This window comes from Drosophila santomea, chromosome 2L (assembly GCF_016746245.2).
Source record: "Drosophila santomea strain STO CAGO 1482 chromosome 2L, Prin_Dsan_1.1, whole genome shotgun sequence".
NCBI classification, from domain to species: domain Eukaryota; kingdom Metazoa; phylum Arthropoda; class Insecta; order Diptera; family Drosophilidae; genus Drosophila; species Drosophila santomea.
Genome location: NC_053016.2, coordinates 14191727 through 14212597, shown reverse-complemented (window position 1 = coordinate 14212597; position 20871 = coordinate 14191727). Strand labels below are relative to the sequence as shown.

Genomic DNA, 20871 nt, shown 5'->3' with positions numbered 1-20871 from the left:
GCACTTCTCCACTGTCATCCATTTCCAAGTCAACGTCAGGTGAGTTCATTTAAAAGTCGCTCATAAATTTCAGAGTAACATTTAGCCACATGCGTAAAAAAGAGGAGTAGTCACTTGATATTTAATGTTGGTTTTCAACTTTTTACGACAAGTGAACGAACTGTGCCGGGTTTTTCCTCATCAAATACCAAAATATCAACTTTCAAACTGCAAAATGCTTCTGAGCATGTTTGTTTTTTGATGGATCGAATCAATTAAGTTTAGGGCTATTTAGCATTTGTTTACTTCAACGCCAAACAAAAATAAAACAAAAATCCGGTTCGGTCCATCTCACTTATTACCCAAACGAGGGCAATTAAAACAGTTCTTCTAAGCACGCTTACCATATATTAGAGATCAGCCCCTGTATTTTGGCGATCATCCGTATATCTTTTTTATTATTTGCCTTAATGAACGGGGCCAAAGCCCTCTGGGCGGGTTTTGGGCTCAGATCTGATCCCAAGGACGTTGATCATGGCAAAGACGGAACTGAAACAACTTTCTAATAAAAAGTCACCCGTTCTTGTTAATTTCTGACTTAATTTTCTTCGACTTCCATTTAGAAACAAAAGAGAGCCGATCTTTGAGTCCGTCCAGAATCGGTTTTAGAATCAGAAACAGAACCAGTTCCAGACCAAGGAATTCATTTGAAGGTCGGCGGCTTTGCGGACAGCATGTGCACACATCCATTGGGGGCGTGGCAGGGGCACAGCGAGTTACATGCACTCGTAATTCTGTATTTTCAACCATAATTCGTTACGAATGATATTCTCAACTGTGCAACTCGTAGGTGTTGTGTGCAAATATCCATATCCCATTCTTACACTCACGTTCTCGTAATGCATTAGTTTCGTTCTTGACTTGGTTATTGTTTCGGGTTATGCAACGATTATAAAGCGGATCTCTCTACCAAGCTTAATTGTCGCCGAGCTTAGGGTCTAATTACAACGAATTACTTTGCACAAGAATGCTTCACGTTGATCAATACCACTGCCTCCAGATAGTAATTAAATACAAATATATTTTAATGGTTAATAATTACATAGAATGCATAAAATGCTTATATAGAGGATTTGTTCAGAGGTCGCCGTTTAATATTTAATAATATTTAACTTATAATAAAAATAGTTTTTATAGCAAAATCCAAGATCGCTAAAATGTTATTTTGTACGATTTATAGAGAAGCAATGTAAAAAAAAAATCTACATAAAATCTGACCGAAATGTCGTATATCGTATTTTCTCAGCGCTGAAGGGAGATTATATCAACTTAAATTGGTTTTCTCAAATTAAATGGCATAATATGAAAAATGTGAATCGTTAAAGGTTTTTCCATGAATATGCATAGTCTATATCCGCAATATCGACGATGCTCATAACTGGAGCACCGTCAATTAATAAATCATCGCATCGGTTTCCGCCCATAATCGAAAAAGAGATCCCACACATGCCGTAAAAATTGAATACCAGACATGTAAAGGAATTGCCCGAATTGCAGCATTTACGCAATGATAACCATTCCGGCCGAGAGACAAGACAACAAATTGCGCCAACCGACGGCGACCAATTAAACCCATATTTCTTGCGGCGATCGGCGGGGAGATAGGTGGAAATGATTTGATGATGGGGGAGGTACGCATACTGGTTGAGACTTGATTAATTGCCACAAAATGATGGAGACACAATCGCAACGGCGGACGATAAAAGATGGCAAGCTGACAGCGAATTTTTCGCAATTCTCGGCGTTTGGTTGAGTCTGAGAAAAGGCCACCTCAAGACGTTCCACATATTGCCAAATGTGAAACTTTTGCTCTAATGAGCGACTATCCAGTCGGCGGCGTCGTTTTGAAGGTCACCACCAACTTGTCCATCGCCAAAATCCAAGCCGAATGCGTCTGCAACGTCAAACAGTTGTCGGCCGATTGCGAAATGAATTGGTTTAGTTAAAGTATGTGATGTTTTTTCCTTTGGCCAAAATGCATGTTTGCAGTTTGCACAGAAATCACGACAAAAAAACTTGCACCAGTTTCTCGATCACAAAACTCAAAACCCAAAACCGAAACCAAAAGCCGAAACTCAAATTGCGAACGTAATCGAAGTCGCCAGTGCGCAACTCAAGTGAAGCGAGCGTCTTTGGCAATCTGGAAATCTCCGTGTCTCCTAACCAATCCGAGCCCCCTCCGAAGACCCTCCCACAAGATCTCCCCCTACATCGTATGTGCCTTCTGTTTTTGCCTGCCCTGCAATTGTGCTTGCCGCTTCATTTGGCTAGCCAGTCGGCAAATAAAATACTTGTTATAGCAACAATGCAATTGACATGGTGCATGATCGCAAATCAGCTAAATGCTAAGACTGTTGACCCCACGGCGATGACTTGAAACTCAATACACTAAATAAGAAAATAATAATAAAAAGAAAAACTATAAAAAACCAACAATAAAAGAAGATCTTGTAAAATGTACATTTTGGGGTCTGACTTATGTATATGCTAACAAGTTATTTTACTTAACGACAAACTTACTTGCCCACCAGAATTGAAGAAGAGTAATTTTGTGGAATACATCTAAATATATCCCAAAAATATATTTACAACTCAAATTCCATATTTGGCTTCCTAAGATGTTGTTCACTCCATCTATAAGGCACTCTAGATCATATCTAGACATAGACTTATGACTCGACCTCCTTGACTTCTGGCTAACCACCTGTCCGTACTCATATCCGCCCCATCTGATGGTGCATTCAAATAGCAAACAATTAAGCGCATAAATGCTACCGCATCGCGTCGCATTCAATAGGATTATGCAATGCCTCTTTTGAATTATTGCCGTAAATTGTGGTCTGGTCTGGCCTAGTCTCGACCACGGGTGTGTTTCTCTCGCACGAAAGCTGCGCCGCGCGGATCCTTTCACCTGCGTCCAGCGAACGAAACAAAAGACTCAGGCAACGAACTCGAATTCACCGCGATTAATTCCCAGCTTCAGTGGGACATTTCCGTATTGAAAGTGTTTCACTGGGACTATGAACACTCCTTCAAGTTCTTTATCTAAGCCGCGAACTAGGTCAAACGGGCCAACAACAACAAATGCCAGCCAACGCCTTTTGGGGACTGAACTCCAACCAAGTAGTGCCAAATTGAATTGAAAAATCTCTTGAAAAACATCACTGGTATCTTTCCCAAAAACCCAAAAGAAATCAAACTGCACCAGCGGCAGATTCCCAAATCGGGCTGGGGCACCAGGCAACTGCAGGAGTCCAGCCAACTACCATGCTGCGACTTGCTGCTGCTACAGCTGCTCGAAAAAGAGATACTTTGGAGAAGTTGCATAATTTTTGTTTTTGCATTTAGGTGCTGTTGTTGCTGTTGCTGTTGTGGCGGCTTTTGGAGTCACCCAGTTAGTGTGTCACTGTGGCATTTGCAGCAAACTGGCTCCGTTTTCTGTCCATTCATTGTCTTCTGTGGGATGGTTGCTGTTGATATTGGTAATTTTTTATTTCACAAAGTCGCGTCGAGTCATGACATGTTGTTGCAGTCGAATCATTTGACTAATTTTTCATTGATCCTAATGGGCGTGGCATTCCATGCAGTTGGCTAAATGTCAATCGAGCAATTGAAAATGCCTGGGTTAGTTAAGCAAATCAAGTTAATATGCAGGTTTTGAAAATCACTCAATGAATGTTTCACATATTGGTGTTTACAAGAACGTTTGCAAATAAAGTGATTCACCCTAAGTTACTGTATTACACCTTTTTAAGTTTACTTTTTTTGCTTTCTAAGATGATTAATCTTTTGAGATATTTCATTTGAATTCCTCGGTGCTGACAACTATGTGCCTGGGAATTTTATACGCTTGCTGCATAAAACTACAAAATTCCATCACCTCAAACGGTGTTACAAACACTCTCACACTTTGCCATATTGCTTCAAATGCAGCAACAAAAGTCGAGCAAACGACATGATTCCCAGGCCGACGAAAACTATTGTTATTCGTTACGTTTTTATTCGAAGTTCTGTTTTTTGAACTTATTGTTGGTAAGCTTTTTTGCACTAATTGTTGCAGAGTTTTCGTACAAACAAACAATGGCCAGAGTTCAAAATGATTTATTTATTTTTATTGCCAAACACGAGTTAGCCCCAAACATGAAAACCAGAATGTCACTGAAGCAGCATGCGATATAACTGACAACAAGAACGACTCTTGAAACATCTGGAAGCCATTCTCAGGATCTTAGATAAATAAATTCGGGTTTCTCCAATGACTTATTTGGTAAATTCAACACATACATAGCTAGAAAGATCACTTTAAAATTTAAATATATTCTGTACCTTAAAAATTTTGTAGACCAGTATTTCCTATCTCGATTCCTAATTATCTTCTATAAGCACTCATGACGCAGCTCAACTAATATCTTTATTTGTCTTATTGTTAATGTTTTTTGGGCCGTCAAACTGGCTGCTGTAGGTGTTTGCGTGGGCGTTTCGGAGGGCGTGGCAGCCAGTTCTTCACTGGAGTCAGCCGCCAAGATCGCTGGAATAGGGGCCTTCCCCTCGGGTTCTGTTCGGGGGCTTTGGAGTCTGGTTCCGTGTGCACTTCGAGTTCGACGGCAATCGAAGGCGGTGCTGCTGTGGTCTGATAATTCAAGGTTCGAAGCGGGGCCGGGCCCGTAACCGCATTTGGCCAATTACATGGAAAATGTCAAATCAAAAGATTCGTTTTTGGGTCTTTTCCTTTGCCAGCTATTGTTGTAGCCCGAACTGGAGTTTTCCCAAAAATATTACAGCACGAGAGATTTAAGTGCGAACCACTTACAGTCAAAGGTCATTATTTTTGTTCATTTGTGGGTGTTGAGGTCAAAACGGTGGCAAGACAGTGGCGAAAAATTGTGTCCATCAGCGAGCGAATCAAAAATTTATTTTCGGGGTCTCTTATGACCTTTTTGCGGGCAATTATCAAACGAAGAAAAAAGAGGCAACAACAATTGCTCCATGTAAACAGTTTTTTATATCTAGACAATTTTCTTTGCTAACCAAACGTGCAGACCAGAGATAAACAAAAACGAAACAAAATTAAATGTCGAAGGTTTTGCACGATTGTCTTCGACCCGCAGTTGCTACAAGTTTCTGTTTTTCTGGCCATTTCAATTGACAAATGTTATTTGCCCGGGCTCAAAACCCAAGCCGATCTAGGCAAAACCTCAAGCTGAAGCTCAAAAGACCTTAGCTCCAGCACGAAAACGTTTATGGCCATCCAAGAAAATCTTTTGCCACTTCATTCGCATTCCGATTTCAATTTCCAAAATTTGGGTCAAATTATGTCGCTCGGCGTCTCTTTAATTATGACAAATTTCTGCCTGATCTACCGCCGAAAAGACCCTGAATGCAAGTACTAAAATTTGGGGGAAAAAAAATGTGCTCAATTAAATAAAGCACTTACATTTCGGTGTCTGCTGGCATTACCTTCGCAGTTTCCTTTCGGAACTTGTGATTATGATAAATTAACCGGGTTAAAATCTGCTGATGAGCGGGGGAAAGAAGAAGTGGATGATAATGAGTTTTGATTGGAATCAGCTTCCTTGTGCTAATCAACGATTCTCAATATATATAGCATGTATATGCACTTCGATTGAGTTTCAATCAAGTTATAAGTTTTGGAGACTTGCAGTTTAGACATTTTAGAAATCAACTCGAACGCCATTAGGTCGCAATTAGTTGGCTGCAGCACAAAAAGTGGTTACACAGTTTTGATTGGCCACAAAATCGTAGCAAATTTAATCATTTTGGGGCATTTTTGCACTGCTCAGACATCCAAACATGTTCGGCATTCGATTGACAAATGTGTGGCATCTCAAAACTGGAGCAAGCGAATAGAGAGAATGCTTGAGGACTTGGCGATTTGGAAAAGGTGCAAAAGTAAAATGGCAACAAATGGCAAATGACAAATGTTAAGCAGCACCCAATAAATCGAACGAGCTTGAATAAAATTCATAACTGCCCTATAATTAATGACACTCCTTTGTGTTCAGACTGTTAATTACCATCTATATATAATGCTTTAATATATAGCAAAACTTCCTGTTTCGGGTTTCTTGTCTTTGATTGTCAAAAGCCGTATAATGCTTACGGAGAGTCGCTTTACTAAATTGAATAGGTTTTTTTTTGATGCGGTATATTTTATGACCCCCTGAACACGAAAGGTGTTTGTCGTGTCTAAGATTTAAATCATTTTTAATGGCACAATTGTCTTAAAGAGAAGAACATTTCTGGGCATCACTTCTGCCTGCGAGCATATAAACAAATCTACTATGAAGATGCCTAATTCGTTTGGTTATATAATCATTATTTTTAACAAAAAATCCCCCGAAAATTTCATAAATTGTGGCTTAACTGCTCTGAAAAGAACAGAATTATACAATATAAACAGTGGCAGATCTCTGATACTGTCGTTGAATACTCTGTAAAAGTAAATAACATAAAATATTCAACCACACAATATTGTTTTTTTATGAAACCCGCTAAGAAACCAATCTAGTCAACTAAATCAACAGAGTTGAATATTTAAAACTAATAGTTTGTAACAAGATTAAAGTATTCAAATTCGAGCAATCGTATTCTTGCTTAAGAGCATCCAAACGTTAAAGTGAGCCAAAGTTAACCTAATCCGTGATAATTTCTTTTCGCTTACGATTTGAGGCTTGACGTCAGTTTAGCATTAATTAATTATCTAAGTTAAAGTGGCGGCTGGTGAACGCGAAATGTCAAACAACAAATTTACTAATAAAAGACTCTCCTCTTCAAAAGCCGCGGGTAAAATCATATGCTAATGAAATGTAGAATTGTTTGTTGAAAACAGAATACAGTATTACTTTGCATATCTAAACGGAAATTGAATAATCAATAATTAATTTCTCAGTGTTATCATATGGTTCTTGTGAAACCCTGATACTTTCTAATTTATTTTCTGCCTTCCATGTTGATTTTTAGATCGATTTTAGTTCGATTAGTGTTCAAAGCGCACATTTTAAGAATAAGTCTGGGTAGTTAAATTAGTGAATTAACTAAATAAATTAACTACAAAAATGTAGATTCATTTTAAACCGAAATACCCGTCTACTCCATAAGTGGTCGGTATTTAAATCGAAAATCGTATTTAAACAACAAAAACTTTAATCTAAGATCTTCGATCTATCTCTGTCCATTTATTCAAATGTTCGCGAATCAACAAAAAAAAATGAAAGTGATCTAGAAAATTCATCAAATTCGAACAACGAATAGGAAACCACAATAAACTTGAACTTGAGCTCGGTGGCCTGGGCTCTTTTGTTGCCGTTCATTTCGTGTTTTTTGGCTTGCATATTTTTATCTAAGCGCTTCAGTCATCCGCACGGCTGCATTGCTGTGATTCTGCGGTGGATACTATAGCCTCACAATAAAAAAAAGATACAACTGGAAAACGAAAACTGGCTGGCCACAAAAGAAGCGCCACGCCGGGCAAGGCCTACCATTTATGTAGTTCAACTTTGACTCAGTCTTTGCCACCAATTGTGATGCTGATGATCGTGGCGGTGATCATGGCGATGATGTCTGGCGACCTTCGCCTTCAACTGCACATTACAAAGCCTAATACGCTCGGTTGCCATTATGTCAGCGACGCTATGTCCACAATTAAATTAATGCACATAAATCCAACATGATTTGGTGCCCGTGTTTGTTCTCCTTTGCGCGCATTTTGCGGTCCACTCATTGTTCACACGTTCCATTTACATGGCCATTGGCTAGAGTATTTCCTCTGCAGCATTAAAATGTCAAATTACCCACACTGGCACAGCATTCAATCAATGCACCCATATCAAGGCTTGAACGCCGCTCAGCCTGGCCAAAGAGCAGAAAAAACCATGCAAACGAGAATACTGAGCCAAACACAAATCCGAGATCAAAAGTTCAGTCACGAAGCCACACAGAATCAAGCAGACTATGCGGCGCATGTTTCTTCCACAGCCGAGCAATTTACATTCAATATGCAACTGCAACTGCAACTGGATTTGCAACATGAAATTTTCGGAAATGTGTGGCTAATGTGAATTTAACTTATGGCTGTGGAACACTTTGGCCGTTGTGTCTAATTTGATTATGTGACTGAAGTGCTCGCGGTCAGTTATTAATGGCTCAAGGCTTTGGACGCGGAAAAATGCAACAATAGCGAAAATTTCCCAACACAAGAACTCTTACAAAAGGGTTTCAAATTTGTTGTTTAATCTAGGCAAGGTTTTAATACTAGTCAAATATTACTTATTTATTATGGCCCATAAATTGTAAGATAGCACAAAAAGATATAGATTTATAACTTTGTTAATATTTCATTATTAAATTTATAATAATTTATTCATTTACTATTTTAAGTCGTTATTCAAAGATTTTCTAACGGTCATTTATTTGCGTTTTATTTTGATTTATCATATATTTATATCTATTTATTGCATAATAGACAGTATATCTAGCCAAAAAAATCGAGATCAAAGATCACAAAAAAAAAAATTTACAAAAAAAATGAACGCAACTGCAATGGATTTGCAACATGAAATTTCAAATGTGCTAATGGAATTTAACTTATGCTGTACACTTGCCTTGTGTCTAATTTGATTATGTGACTGAAGTGCTCCGTCAGTTATTAATTCAAGGGAGGGAAAATGCAACAATACATATAATTAAATAATTATTTAAATTTTTTTATATTAAATTTTTAAATTAATTTTTATTTTTTTTATTTTTTTTTTACGATTTATTCAAATATATTTATATTGCATATTAACTTAAATGTGAAATAATTAATTTTGCCATTGGAAAATAGTAATCTAGGTTTTTAATATCCTAGCCTTAGACTTTTAAGATAATTGTCAATTCGAGGATGCTTCCAATAGATCAACCAAACAAAACAAAAACATTCACTATTCGACAATTCTAGAAACAAACTGTACGCCATATCGTCAACTAAGTTTGTAGATTAAAATCCATCACTATAACTTCCTAAAAAGAGCAATTATCCGAATAAATTGATTGAATCTCTTAGGTGGATAAGACAAATTTAAAACTATTGGTTTTGTTAAGCGAGAAATGCTTCTTTCTACTAAACTGTGCCCCCAGGTACTTGGTATCGGAATACTTTCAGTGCTTCCCAAAGATCGCTACAGTTGGAGCTCGAGTGCTCACAGATACGCACTCACACAGAGGCAGATCACACGGACGACACGGACACTGTCCGTGTGAGGCACCCTCTTTCGAAAAAGCTCGCTGGCTGACGCATTTCCTTTGGGCCAGGGCTCACACGGACAGTTGGCCAAAAGAGAGAGAGGACGGATTGGACTGACTGAATGGATTGGACGGATGGAGAGCGAGCTTTTCCAACACGGCTGCTGCGATCTCGATTCACGGCGACTGCGCAGCCGCGGCTGAAGACAATCCCGGCGCAGCATCGGCCATATAAAAGCTCGCTGCGTCTGTGCGAAATTATTCAGTTAACTGTTGCGGGTTGGTTGAGACATACAAGCCCATCTTGATCGCAAAGTGTTGAGGAGCTAACCTAGTGCAAAATGAAATACATGGTATGTTCGGTCTGAGCTCAGTGTGTTCTCCTTCGAAGTGTTACCTAGAATAATTGTGCTTCAAGAACTCGGATTCAGTTTAAGTGACCAAAATCCACAAATAATATATTTTTGGAACAATCTAGACAATGTCGGTGTTGCAATTAAAATATATGTAAAAGCAAGTTATCGCACGATTTCATCAGCTCTTTCAAATGCGAGGAAGTAACGGATGTTCTAAAATGTCTCAAAATATGTTACTTTTTTGTGGCATTTGGGTTTTTCTAAATACTTAGGAGCATTGTTTTAAAAAAGGATTTTTAGAGAGAAGCCAAATAATATTTCATTTAAACTTTAGCATTTCTACATTAAAAATTATTAAAAAAACAACACATTTTACAATAATAGTAAACATAATAACTAAAAACCAAAAGTGTAAAAGGTATGATAGGAAGTTTTAGAAAAAGTTTTAAGCATTTTTAAAATAACATTCAAAAAGCTTTGAGTACGAAATAAAAGAGATGTAAATTTGCCCGATTTCAAAATGTATTTCACCCGAAATATTGCGAAAATAGCAGTCCACATTAAGTATACGCCGCATGCCCAATATGTTAGGGGGCCGAGGCCCCAATTGAACCTGGCTGGCTGCCCAGCCAACTTTCCACCAAGCATTGCATAATTGTCATATTCCAAATTATGGAGTAACCGGGCGGAGGTGGAGCCGGAAGCGGCTGCAGTTGCATAACCACCCAACCGAGCCAATTGGGTTTCGATCGAATTTAACCCACTTGTCATTGCAGCTCATTTTCGGCCTTGTGGCGATGTGCGTGCTGGTGGCCAACGCCAGTGAGGAGGCTCCCAAGAAGGCCGTCGAGACCGCCGAGCCCGCCGAGAAGAAGCAGGAGAAGCGCGGCATTGGCCACGGCCTTGGCTACGGATACGGACCGTCGGCGGGTGGCGCCATCCTGGGATCCGGCATCGGCGTTGGAATTCCAGTGGCTCCCGTTGCCGCTGAGCTGCCCACTCAGGTGCACACCAACACCGTGGTGAGGACCGTGCAGGTGCCCTACCAGGTGGAGCGTCACGTACCCTACCCCGTCGAGAAGACCGTCACCTATCCCGTCAAGGTGCCCGTGCCCCAGCCCTACCCCGTGGAGAAGATCGTCCATGTGCCCGTCAAGGAGATCGTGAAGGTGCCCGTCGAGGTGCCCCAGCCCTACCCCGTCGAGAAGGTCATCCGTGTGCCCGTGAAGATCCCAGTTGACCGTCCCTACACCGTCCATGTCGACAAGCCCTACCCCGTGCCCGTGGAGAAGCCCGTGCCATACACCGTCGAGAAGCGTGTGATCCACAAGGTGCCCGTCCATGTGGAGCGCCCAGTGCCCTACAAGGTGGCCGTGCCCGTGCCTGTCCACGTTGAGAGCCACGTGAAGCCCGCCGTGGCCGTCACCCACACCGTTGCCGCTGCTCCCGCCATCATCAGCCACGGCTACTCCGGACACGGAATCTCCGGATACGGAATCTCCGGACACGGAATCTCCGGACACGGAATCTCCGGACACGGAATCTCCGGACACGGAATCTCCGGACACGGGATTTCCTACGGCAGCTCCGCCCACGGTGGCTACCTCCACAAAAAGTAGAGGAAATCGCATTGCTGTCGAGAGCCAAGCGAGAAGTAAAGTAGGGTGAAGGCGAGCGAACCAACAAGTCGAAAGTATCCAACAGACATTAAGAATCAAGCACCCCACCCTCTTTTCCCACGCCCAGCAACCGCCAACGTACGACTTACAAATTTAGTTTTAGTTTGTGATACCAACCGAAATTCTGGAAGGATCGGAACCAGGAGAAAATCACACAACTGACGCAATTCATTATAGAAAGCTTGCCAAAACCCATCTGGGGCGTTTAAAAAGTGCCTGTCTCCTGGCATCCAAATCCATCGAGTGTACAGTTCTTTTGTAGACAATCACAGAGAAATACCTGCTGACGAGTTGCTCCTTCGACTTTTTCGCGTAAATTTCTTTTCTATGAAATATTTGTACATATTTAAATAATGTAAATAAAACGAAAATTAAAAAAAAATTAAAACTTGTTTTTTTTACCAAAGGGTTATAGGACTTTCCATAAATAAAATTGTAAAAGTTTCTTAGTTCGGTATTTTTAGGGTATATAGAGTATTCGGTATTTTTAGGGTATATAGAGTATTTGCACTAAAAGATTGATTACATTTTGTTTATGGTATCGACAGAAACTGACAATGTTGAATTTGTTGAATTGTTGCATTGCTATTTTGGATTTAATTATTATTGTTATAACGAAGTTCTGGGCTGCCAACTGAGGGCTTCGAATAATGTTATATATTTTTTGGTTTCAAAGTAATGGTCCTAAGAGTAAATGTAAGCATATATATTTATTGATAAATTTTCTTTCTTAAGAGGGTGGTTTCATATTTATTACTTCAGCCAGACGATATTCCTACAACTATGCAACAAATTGTGTGCTTACATATTTACAACCTATTAGCAATAGGCAGGATTGGTTATCTATGTTGGTGAGGAAAAATTTGCTGTTCTTAGGCATTTGAAACAACGGAAATAATTCACCGATCTCAAGTATTTCATCCCATTTAAAACTATAAGTTAGTATTACAAATATTGTCGTTACATACTTAAAAGATTAAAAGTTGCAACTAATATTAACATTCATATTTTAACTGAGATTCTTATATTGGTGAATACACGTATTTTTCCTTCTTTTTCCAATTCCAAAAATTGTATTTATTTTGTAACTTTGTAGATTAATCTGAACTACTTTACCGTGTGTCAAATACCTTCATAAAATAATTGTTTCCAAGCAATGTTTTTCAAACTGTAAATTTAGTGAGTAGCCCCAAATTTATGCAATAAATTGTGATAAATTGCAGCTTTTCTAAGCTTTGAATTTAATTTTTAGAGTCAACGCTAAGAACAAGTTTTAAACTAAAAGCTTCTACCCTTAAGGAAGTAAGTTAAGTTCTAAAAAATTTAGTTGTATATATTATATAAAATTTAAAAGTTAAATCCTGTCTAAGTGGAATGGGCTCTGAATAAAATTTTCTAGCGAAAATAAAAAATTTTTGTTGGAAACTTAAAGATTTGAATCAAATGATATAATTGTCCGACAAAAATGTGAAAAATATCTTAAAATTATTCTAAATGAAATAATAAAACATTAAATATATTATAAACAAACGAATTTTTGTGGGTATTGTGATAGTGGCTTGCCTGCCAACCCAATATCTTTAAAGCCTAGCGCTATGCACCGAAAAAGTCTGAGTTAAAGACAAGCTTTCATTTATCTCTCCTATAGCTTTCCAATATATTCGCACAGAGTTGGCGTAAAATTAGATTAGATAGGGGGTTTCTAGTAGATATTTTATATATTTATCTATATATACAAGAAAATTGTATCTTAAATCATCTTAAAATGGGAAATATAAACCCCATTCCCTTTCACAAAAATTCTTCGACGCTTATGACCTTTTCAGAAACGGAAATGTATCTTAATTCTCAAATAGTTAAATCAGTCCCTGTTTGAATGCTTCCAAGAGCGTATCGAAAATACAAAAATGTATAAAATATTATTGTTTATGGCGGTCAACTTTATGGCATATACATTCACTAGTTGCGATGGGGATCCTCATTTATGTCTTCAGCTTGTGACTGTAAATTATACCGAAAGGGTAACTAGGCCCATGGAGGACTATGGAAACCTTGCCAAATTTTTCAAGCAACTGAATATACCTGCAGGAAAAAAGGACGTGGTAAGCTGCATATAATAGGCAATGACCAAGTTGTATTTAAGATGGCCAAAAATCTTTAGACCTTAACCAAATTAGAAGAAAAAGAAGTGTGTTGTGCAGGCTTCGAAAAATCCACCGACGGAAAATGTGTATCCATCCCACCCACAACAACAACGACACCCACATCGACTACAGAAACTTACGATTTAACCGAATCTACTGAGTCATCATCTCCCCAATCGGACTCATCTGGCCAAGGAAATGCGCCCAGCTCTTTGACGAAATTTAATAATAATAAGCACAACACTTTTGTATTTGCTGTTGCTATAGGAATTGGTGCTCTAATAATTGTTTTAGCTTTTATAATTACTTTGCGTATTCTCCAAAAGCGACGCTTAGCATCAGATAATAGAATCAGCATTGTAAAATTTAATTCTGAAATGCAAACAGCTCTTTTGTAGAAAAAAGATAACTTAATTTCATGTAATGTACCGTGCTTATCAGTACCATTAAAGTGAGAAAGCAATATAAGTGAATTTCACAATGAGCAAACAAGCGAAACAATAAAAAGTAAAGTTCAGTTTTATTATGATAAGTACTTGTGGAGTGATAAAAAGCAAAGCCTTTGTTTGCACATGAATGTCCAGCCCAGAATCATTTTTTACGAAATAAAATAATATTGCTCAATAAACTGTCGCATTATTTAATTTAATTATGTATTTGAGCACTCCTGGAAATTACTGGGAATTTCAGCACCTAAATGATTTTGAAATTATAATAAACGAAAAGCAAACTTAATAATACTATTTTTAGAAAATCAAAATTTCTAAAAAATATATATTACTTTACATGTTTATATATATATAAACTTAAATGTTCATTCTGGTGGTTATAAGGCAAATCGGGTTTATCTGTACTATACACATAAATATATATTATGATGTAGTATTTTTTATTTTCAAACGCTTTCTATGTCTTAATAATAAATAAACTCGGCATATAAATTCCTATCAAAATTCGAGTATATTAGCCGGCGGCTTTAAACGGATTACTTCCCTTTTACTCCACAACTTCTCATATAATCTATCAGGCACTTAAGCAAAATATAATGTGAACAATTTGGCAAAAACGAAATGAAAAGCAAGGCGGGGAAAAGTGATGCAACAATTAATGCACGTGAGTTAGAGCAGCAACATTCATCGGCGCAATCAACTGCAATGACAGGCAATCCAGAAAGAGCCAATACGCGTTTCAAGTTCGCTGCCTGAGTCTTTCGTTTTGGGAGAACCTGTTGCCTGGATTGACCAACGCCAACAACATTGATCTTGTCCTAACCCGAGAAACGGAGCCACTCGTTTCATTCGTGCTGCTTCAATTGCGAATGTGTGTGTGGCAATGGAGAATGGCCCGACCTAAAAAGCCAAAAGCAAAGTGAATGCAACAATAACAACAGCAACAGCAACAACCAATGCAGACGCAATCAATTAGCGATATGCTGATGACGTCGGCTTGGCTGATATTATTGTGGCTGCTAACGGCTGGTTTCGTTGTGGTTTCTTGTGTGGCTGCCACATGTGGCGATTGCGTCATGGCGCCATGCAAACCGTCTAGCGGTAATTGACTTGCAATTTCTTTTGCTCGCAACATTTCGGTTGCAAAGAAATTTTCCAAACCCAAACAGTTGCCACATTTCAACAATCCCACAGAGCCAAATGAGCGAACGCTGAAGGCGAACAAATCTTGTATGAGTTATTTTTGGCATTAATCACAGATCTTTAATAACCGAAAAGTAGCTTAATTTTCACAATGCACCATAAAAAACTGAAAATATATTCTGCAATGTCTAAAGTAAGATTGTCCATCTCAAAATGGTCGTAAGTTACTCTAAGCCTTGAATAGAATAGTCTTTACTAATTTCTTAAGTTAGTATTTAATATTATTAAAACTGGAGTTGGCGTTTTTGGTGTCCAGCCAAAACAAGGAATGTATTTTTAATGCGTACTGCTTTTACTTTCTCTGCTTACTTATTTTCATATTCGGAAGTCGATTCGCGCAATCAAGTTTAATATTGCGTTTTTCCATGCTTTAAGCATATGCAGGAATATTATAAATATTACTTCAGTGATGTTCCTACATACAAATGTGTATATTTATGGAGCCGGCTAAAATAATTGGTAATATTTTAGGTTTCCTTTGGCTTCTTAATTTGTAAAAATTACAAGGATATTAAAACTCCATCCCCGTCTTGGCTAAGATTATTTCTTAACATACGTATTTTGCTTTTGTTGCAGTTGTTTTGTTAATTACAGTCATTTAAGTGCTGCCTAATTACGCTCCGCTCTATATTTTTAAAGTAGCCGAGGTCGGCGGTAAAAGTTGTATGAGATTTTTGTTTGATATTCAAAAACTAAAATAAAAAAATCTTCCCTTCTATTACACATACATACACAACTTTACTGACTTATTGCACTTTATAAATAATTATATTTAAACAAATATTAAAGTGTTATTTTATATTAAGTTTGATTAAATTTATGGTAAAATCATAATTCATTCCCAACAAATTATAAGGTATTTTCAAAAACAAATAATAAAAAGTGCTTAATTATTGATGAACCTTATCCGAGAACTGCAGAAGCACACCTCGCACGCCCCTCCACATTCACACTAAGCAACAACTTCGGCTTCGCCTCAGAAGGCAAGAAACCCAAGAGCGGCAAAAACCGATTTACCAAATGTAAAACGAAAATGCAGACAAGAAACGGACCAGCCCGTCCGATGTGTACGTTTGCTACCCTGGGCTACACTTCAGCATAATGTTTATTCAATTTACGCAATTTGCAGAAACAACACACAACGTACATTTGATTGCCAACTTGGGGTGTTGTTGTAATATGCACGAAAACAAATGAGATTTGGCCAAAACTGAAATCGAAATTAAGTCTTTATTTAATATTCTGTGAAGAAGTGACGGATTTTTCTAATATGCAGAAACTCCAGGTCGTGCAGGCTACACTTCAGCATAATGTTTATTCAATTTACGCAATTTGCAGAAACAACACACAACGTACATTTGATTGCCAACTTGGGGTGTTGTTGTAATTATGGCCACGAGAAACAAATGAGATTTGTGGCCAAAACTGAAATCGAAATTAAAGTCTTTATTTAAAATAGTTTCTGTTGAAGAAGTGACGACAGCCAGCGGATTTTCCTCATAATATTTCGCCAGCTTTTCGCTGGAAACACAAAATTTGTTGACTAAGTCAATGGGTCAACTATTACACCCCATCACAGCTGGCCAACTCGAAGTTGGGCCAAAGGCGGAATTATTATGCTAATAAATAGTTTTCCTTTGACTGGTTTTTCTGGCTTTCTCGAATGAAAATCTGCATAAACTCGCAGGTGGGTCGCAGGCTCAACTTCCTTATTAATCAGTTTAGCTTAGTGTACTCCCCTCTAAAACAGAGAGGCTGCAGGCCGCGAATTTTTATAAAGTTAACGTCACGATTAGCTGCAGCTGCATAAATCAGTATTTATTTAAATCAGTAAATATTTAAGTTTTTGTATGATCCAATTAGAAGAGGCTCAAATATTGTTAAAACATTTTTGACTTGGCTTCTCGGACAGTGAATGCTCAAAGAGTTTTCACGCCAAAATAAAAATAAGGCATAAACACACTCCCGTTGGAAATAAACAAGAGTTCAAATGCTTTTGCCATTGACCCCATTTCCAGCTTTTTGTTTTTATAAGTCTTTTTTCGCCGATCGGCTTAGAGATGCGTTAAACCGAGATCGTAAACCCCAATTGAGCCCTAATTGCAACGATCATTGAGGGAGCGGTTGGGCAGAGTTGAGAGCTGATCGCAGCCAACCGATTGTAAGAGGGCAGTGATTGCAGTTTACACGTATTGCCAGTTCGTTGGAATGGTCTTTAACCTGAATTTCGAACAGATCATGTGGATAGTTAATAATTTGTTTGCCTAATAGACCTTTTGGGTGGGCAAACAGTGATTTGGCATTGAACTTTTGGGGTTTCCCCTTTCTGATAACTCTAGTTCAAGGAGTCTTACTTTCTGTTTTCATGAAGACGTTCATGGCTGCCACTTATAATAATTATCATTTAAAATCGTTATAATCCGGTCTACAATCTGCATATCTTTTCTAATCCATGTGCATTAAAGATCAATATCTTTATTGTAATGCAAAAACAATGACATTTACTATTGACGTTTTGTAGACAACTAAAGGTATATCTTAAAACCTATAAGGGACATGCATTTACTGCATACTCTACATCATTATAGATCTATACTATGTTTGAAAAATTCTTTTATATCCTTACTGTCACGTAGGTACTCATTTTGGTCTCTTACCGAGTTATTGACGTACTTTCGTGAGGTTTCCCACTATCACATATTGGGCAGCCAATTCAGAGCCAAGTTTTCGCTCAGCTGGGCAGGCTAACCAGCCAAGTTTCGACCTTGACCAGCAATGCAATGAACCCTGCGGTGGCCCAAGCCAAAAATAAAAAAAACATGTAACCAAAATGGCAGTAAACAAAACGCGAATCGGTTAAACCGCCGAGACCCAAAAACAGTTATACTACATACACCTTGGCAAGTGGAAACCACAAGCGAAACAACAACCAGCCACAATTGTAGGTGACAAAGAGCTGAATGGCAGTTTGTAAACGGCACATAAAATGTCATAACTGTCATTTTCGCCTACATGGCTTATAGCTCTATTTTTTGCTGGATGTCGTCCAATATTTGAGACATCACAACTCGAAATGGGAACGAAGTGGAATGGAATGCTCGAGCGGAGACAATAAATTGTTACACAAATCAGGCAGCGAATGCAAATCGAAGAATCGATGATCAATCGACAGCTGGTTCAACTTTGACACCTTTGTCGGTGAATAAAGACCCACCGAAAAAATATTATAGATGAGTGAATTTATGTAAAGCTTAGTTGATCGCCAAATGCGGCAAGGTCAGGCCACAAACAATGTAAACAAACGAGCTGCAGCCTGAATATCGCCACAAAGAAGCTAAGCTCCAATCGAATGATGATTTTCAAAGACGTGCCAATACAATGGCGCAGAGATAGTATGCATATATGGAGCTGATACATATACATATATGGCGGCATATGGTAATTAAGTCGAGGAAGTAAGTGCACACCAACCGATTTTGATGGCGGCTTAGACAATGTACTATAAAATCATCTCTCTGACGCCAGGCGTGCGCCACTGCAAACGAACATATGACATAATATCACCATCAGCTGGGGCAGCCTCCAAGCGCCAGTCTCTGCCTCTCTTTCTTCTGACTGTGCGCCATCTCTTTCGCGCGGTCGTGGAAATGTGCATCGAACAATGTGGTCAAGACATGCAACAAACGCGAATCGAAACGAAATCGAAAGTTGCATGCATGCAACGAAAGCGAGAAAATATTTGCTATCGTAACAAGTCTTGGATTAGAAGGTACTAGACATGAGTGCAAGACCACAACTTGGTTACAAGAAATTACATTTCAAAGAGCTTAAAAATTAGGTTTAATAATGGTATTTCAGTCCCATTAATACCATCAATTAGAATATAAAAATTACCACTAAGCATAAGAAATCATTACAGTAATCACTACAGTGATCTAAGGTAAAAGAAAGTTCTTTGAATTGCCAAATATGATTACTTTCATTATTAGGAAAATAATTAGTCTTATGGATAGTTATTTACATATATGTATATGGATATTTATGGATAGTTATATACAGCCATAGTTTATGTAGCAGATATTTATATATCAACAATGAACGTAATCCTATGCAGATCGTAGTACTTGTATATCTTAATCGTAACCAATCAAGAGAAATAGCAGTTATGGCGCGCACTTTATCCACTCTTATCCATGCTTTAAGTGTGATATATTTACACTCGATATGTGTGCCAAACCACAGCTGACTGAAGACCCATTGACATAATAACGAGGAAGGTAATCGGACTAAGACTGGACCCGCCCCGTCCAGGGTCCACTTGGACTCGGACTCGCACTACTGTCCACGGTGCTAGCGGTATTAATTACGCAGCAATGGAAGTGGATTGAATTTGATTGGAGTGGAGTAGCGTCTTAGTTCGCCAGCTTCTGTTTCTACTCCATGTGACTGCCTTTTGTCTTAGGTTATGGTTGGTGCTTCCAATGTGGAGCAGTGACACAACCACAACGGTATGACCGACTGACACACTCTCCATTTCCAGCAGATTGAGTCCCCACCTCGCGGAAACTGGTCTGGAATCATTGGGGCTGGGTCCGGTGAATGGGATAATGGCATAATGCGAGTGGGGAAAAAGTAAAAGGATGCAGATGACAGCCAGACAGTGGATTGTCTGTGGTCAGTTGAGGCAGGGGAAAATCAGGTGACACGAACAAAAAAAAAGGGGGTAAAGACTTGTTAGAGGAGAAAAAAACCAACCAGGATTGGTAAAGCATTCAATTAGGAAAAGCGTTCAAAGCGGTGAAAGGAAAAGCTGAAGTATATTGGTCTTTTCAAAGCATGACCAATGATTTATATGTGAATTTGGACCACTTTTAGTCTACGACTAATTGCCTAGACTGCCTTAACTAGTGATATGAATATGTAATACCTCCAAATCTAAACCTATTATTAACAACAAATGTTTAGTAGGAAAAAAACTCTTACAAATGGTAGCTGGCAATATTTTGAGTATTCTTTGCAACAGGTCTATCTTTTCCTTAATCCTACTGGACATTGAAGATCGTTGCTAGCTGCACAATTACATTGGTGCACAGAACAATCGCCAATTACGAGGTGCTGGCAAATAAAACTCCAACAGCAGCAAGTACATAATCACCTGTGATTAACATAAAAACAACATTGAAATGAAAACCGCCAGCAAAGCGAACAGCTCATCACTTGAAGTGGCTTGAAGGCGGCCCATCCATATGAGTATTATTCAATTACCAGCCAGAAATTGTGGGGCCTGCTGCTTAAGTTGCCGTTGTGGCTTTGGTTTCTCAAGCCTTTTACGTGCATTGACTTGCGGCAGCCACAAGAAGCAAGCAAAAATAAGCGGCAGCTGACGGTAGTCGAATTAAACAGCAAAATGGCACGCATCCATAGACCCTCGTATGCTCCTCCACCAATCCCCCTGAAGAGCCGCTCGGCAGCCCCCACTTGTTGAGTCTCCTCTGGATATTGCAATCTGCTTTCTGCTTTTATGCCTCTGCAATGAGCTTTACGACTTTTAAGATCGCTTTGGCACTTTTTAATGGTTGAATAATCTACTCAAAATGTCATACACTAACGCCTAAGGACCAAGTATAATTGAATATAGCTGGTAATTATTTTACCACTTCCATATGATGTTAAGGTGCAGCCAAACTATATGCTTTTACTAGCAACGGAAAAACTTATTTTATTAGGCGCATCTCGTATAGTTAGTTTGTATTATTGA

At 38.7% G+C, this 20871-nt stretch overlaps 3 protein-coding genes across 3 annotated transcripts in view; 2 read left to right on the top strand and 1 right to left on the bottom strand.

The window, feature by feature from the left end:
- The window catches only part of LOC120458053 (angiotensin-converting enzyme), a 42485-nt gene that overhangs the window by 11832 nt on the left and 9782 nt on the right, over positions 1–20871 (bottom strand). The gene's annotated exons all lie outside the window — the stretch shown is intronic.
- LOC120458063 (MAGE-like protein 2) lies at positions 9549–11691 on the top strand. Its single transcript, XM_039645575.1, has 2 exons — positions 9549–9635; positions 10415–11691. Exons 1-2 carry the CDS (start codon positions 9624–9626, stop codon positions 11255–11257), a joined length of 855 nt encoding a protein of 284 aa, XP_039501509.1. The 5' UTR covers positions 9549–9623; the 3' UTR covers positions 11258–11691.
- Positions 13204–14089, top strand: LOC120458066. The gene is made up of 2 exons (XM_039645577.1): positions 13204–13419; positions 13479–14089. Exons 1-2 carry the CDS (start codon positions 13225–13227, stop codon positions 13857–13859), a joined length of 576 nt encoding a protein of 191 aa, XP_039501511.1. The 5' UTR covers positions 13204–13224; the 3' UTR covers positions 13860–14089.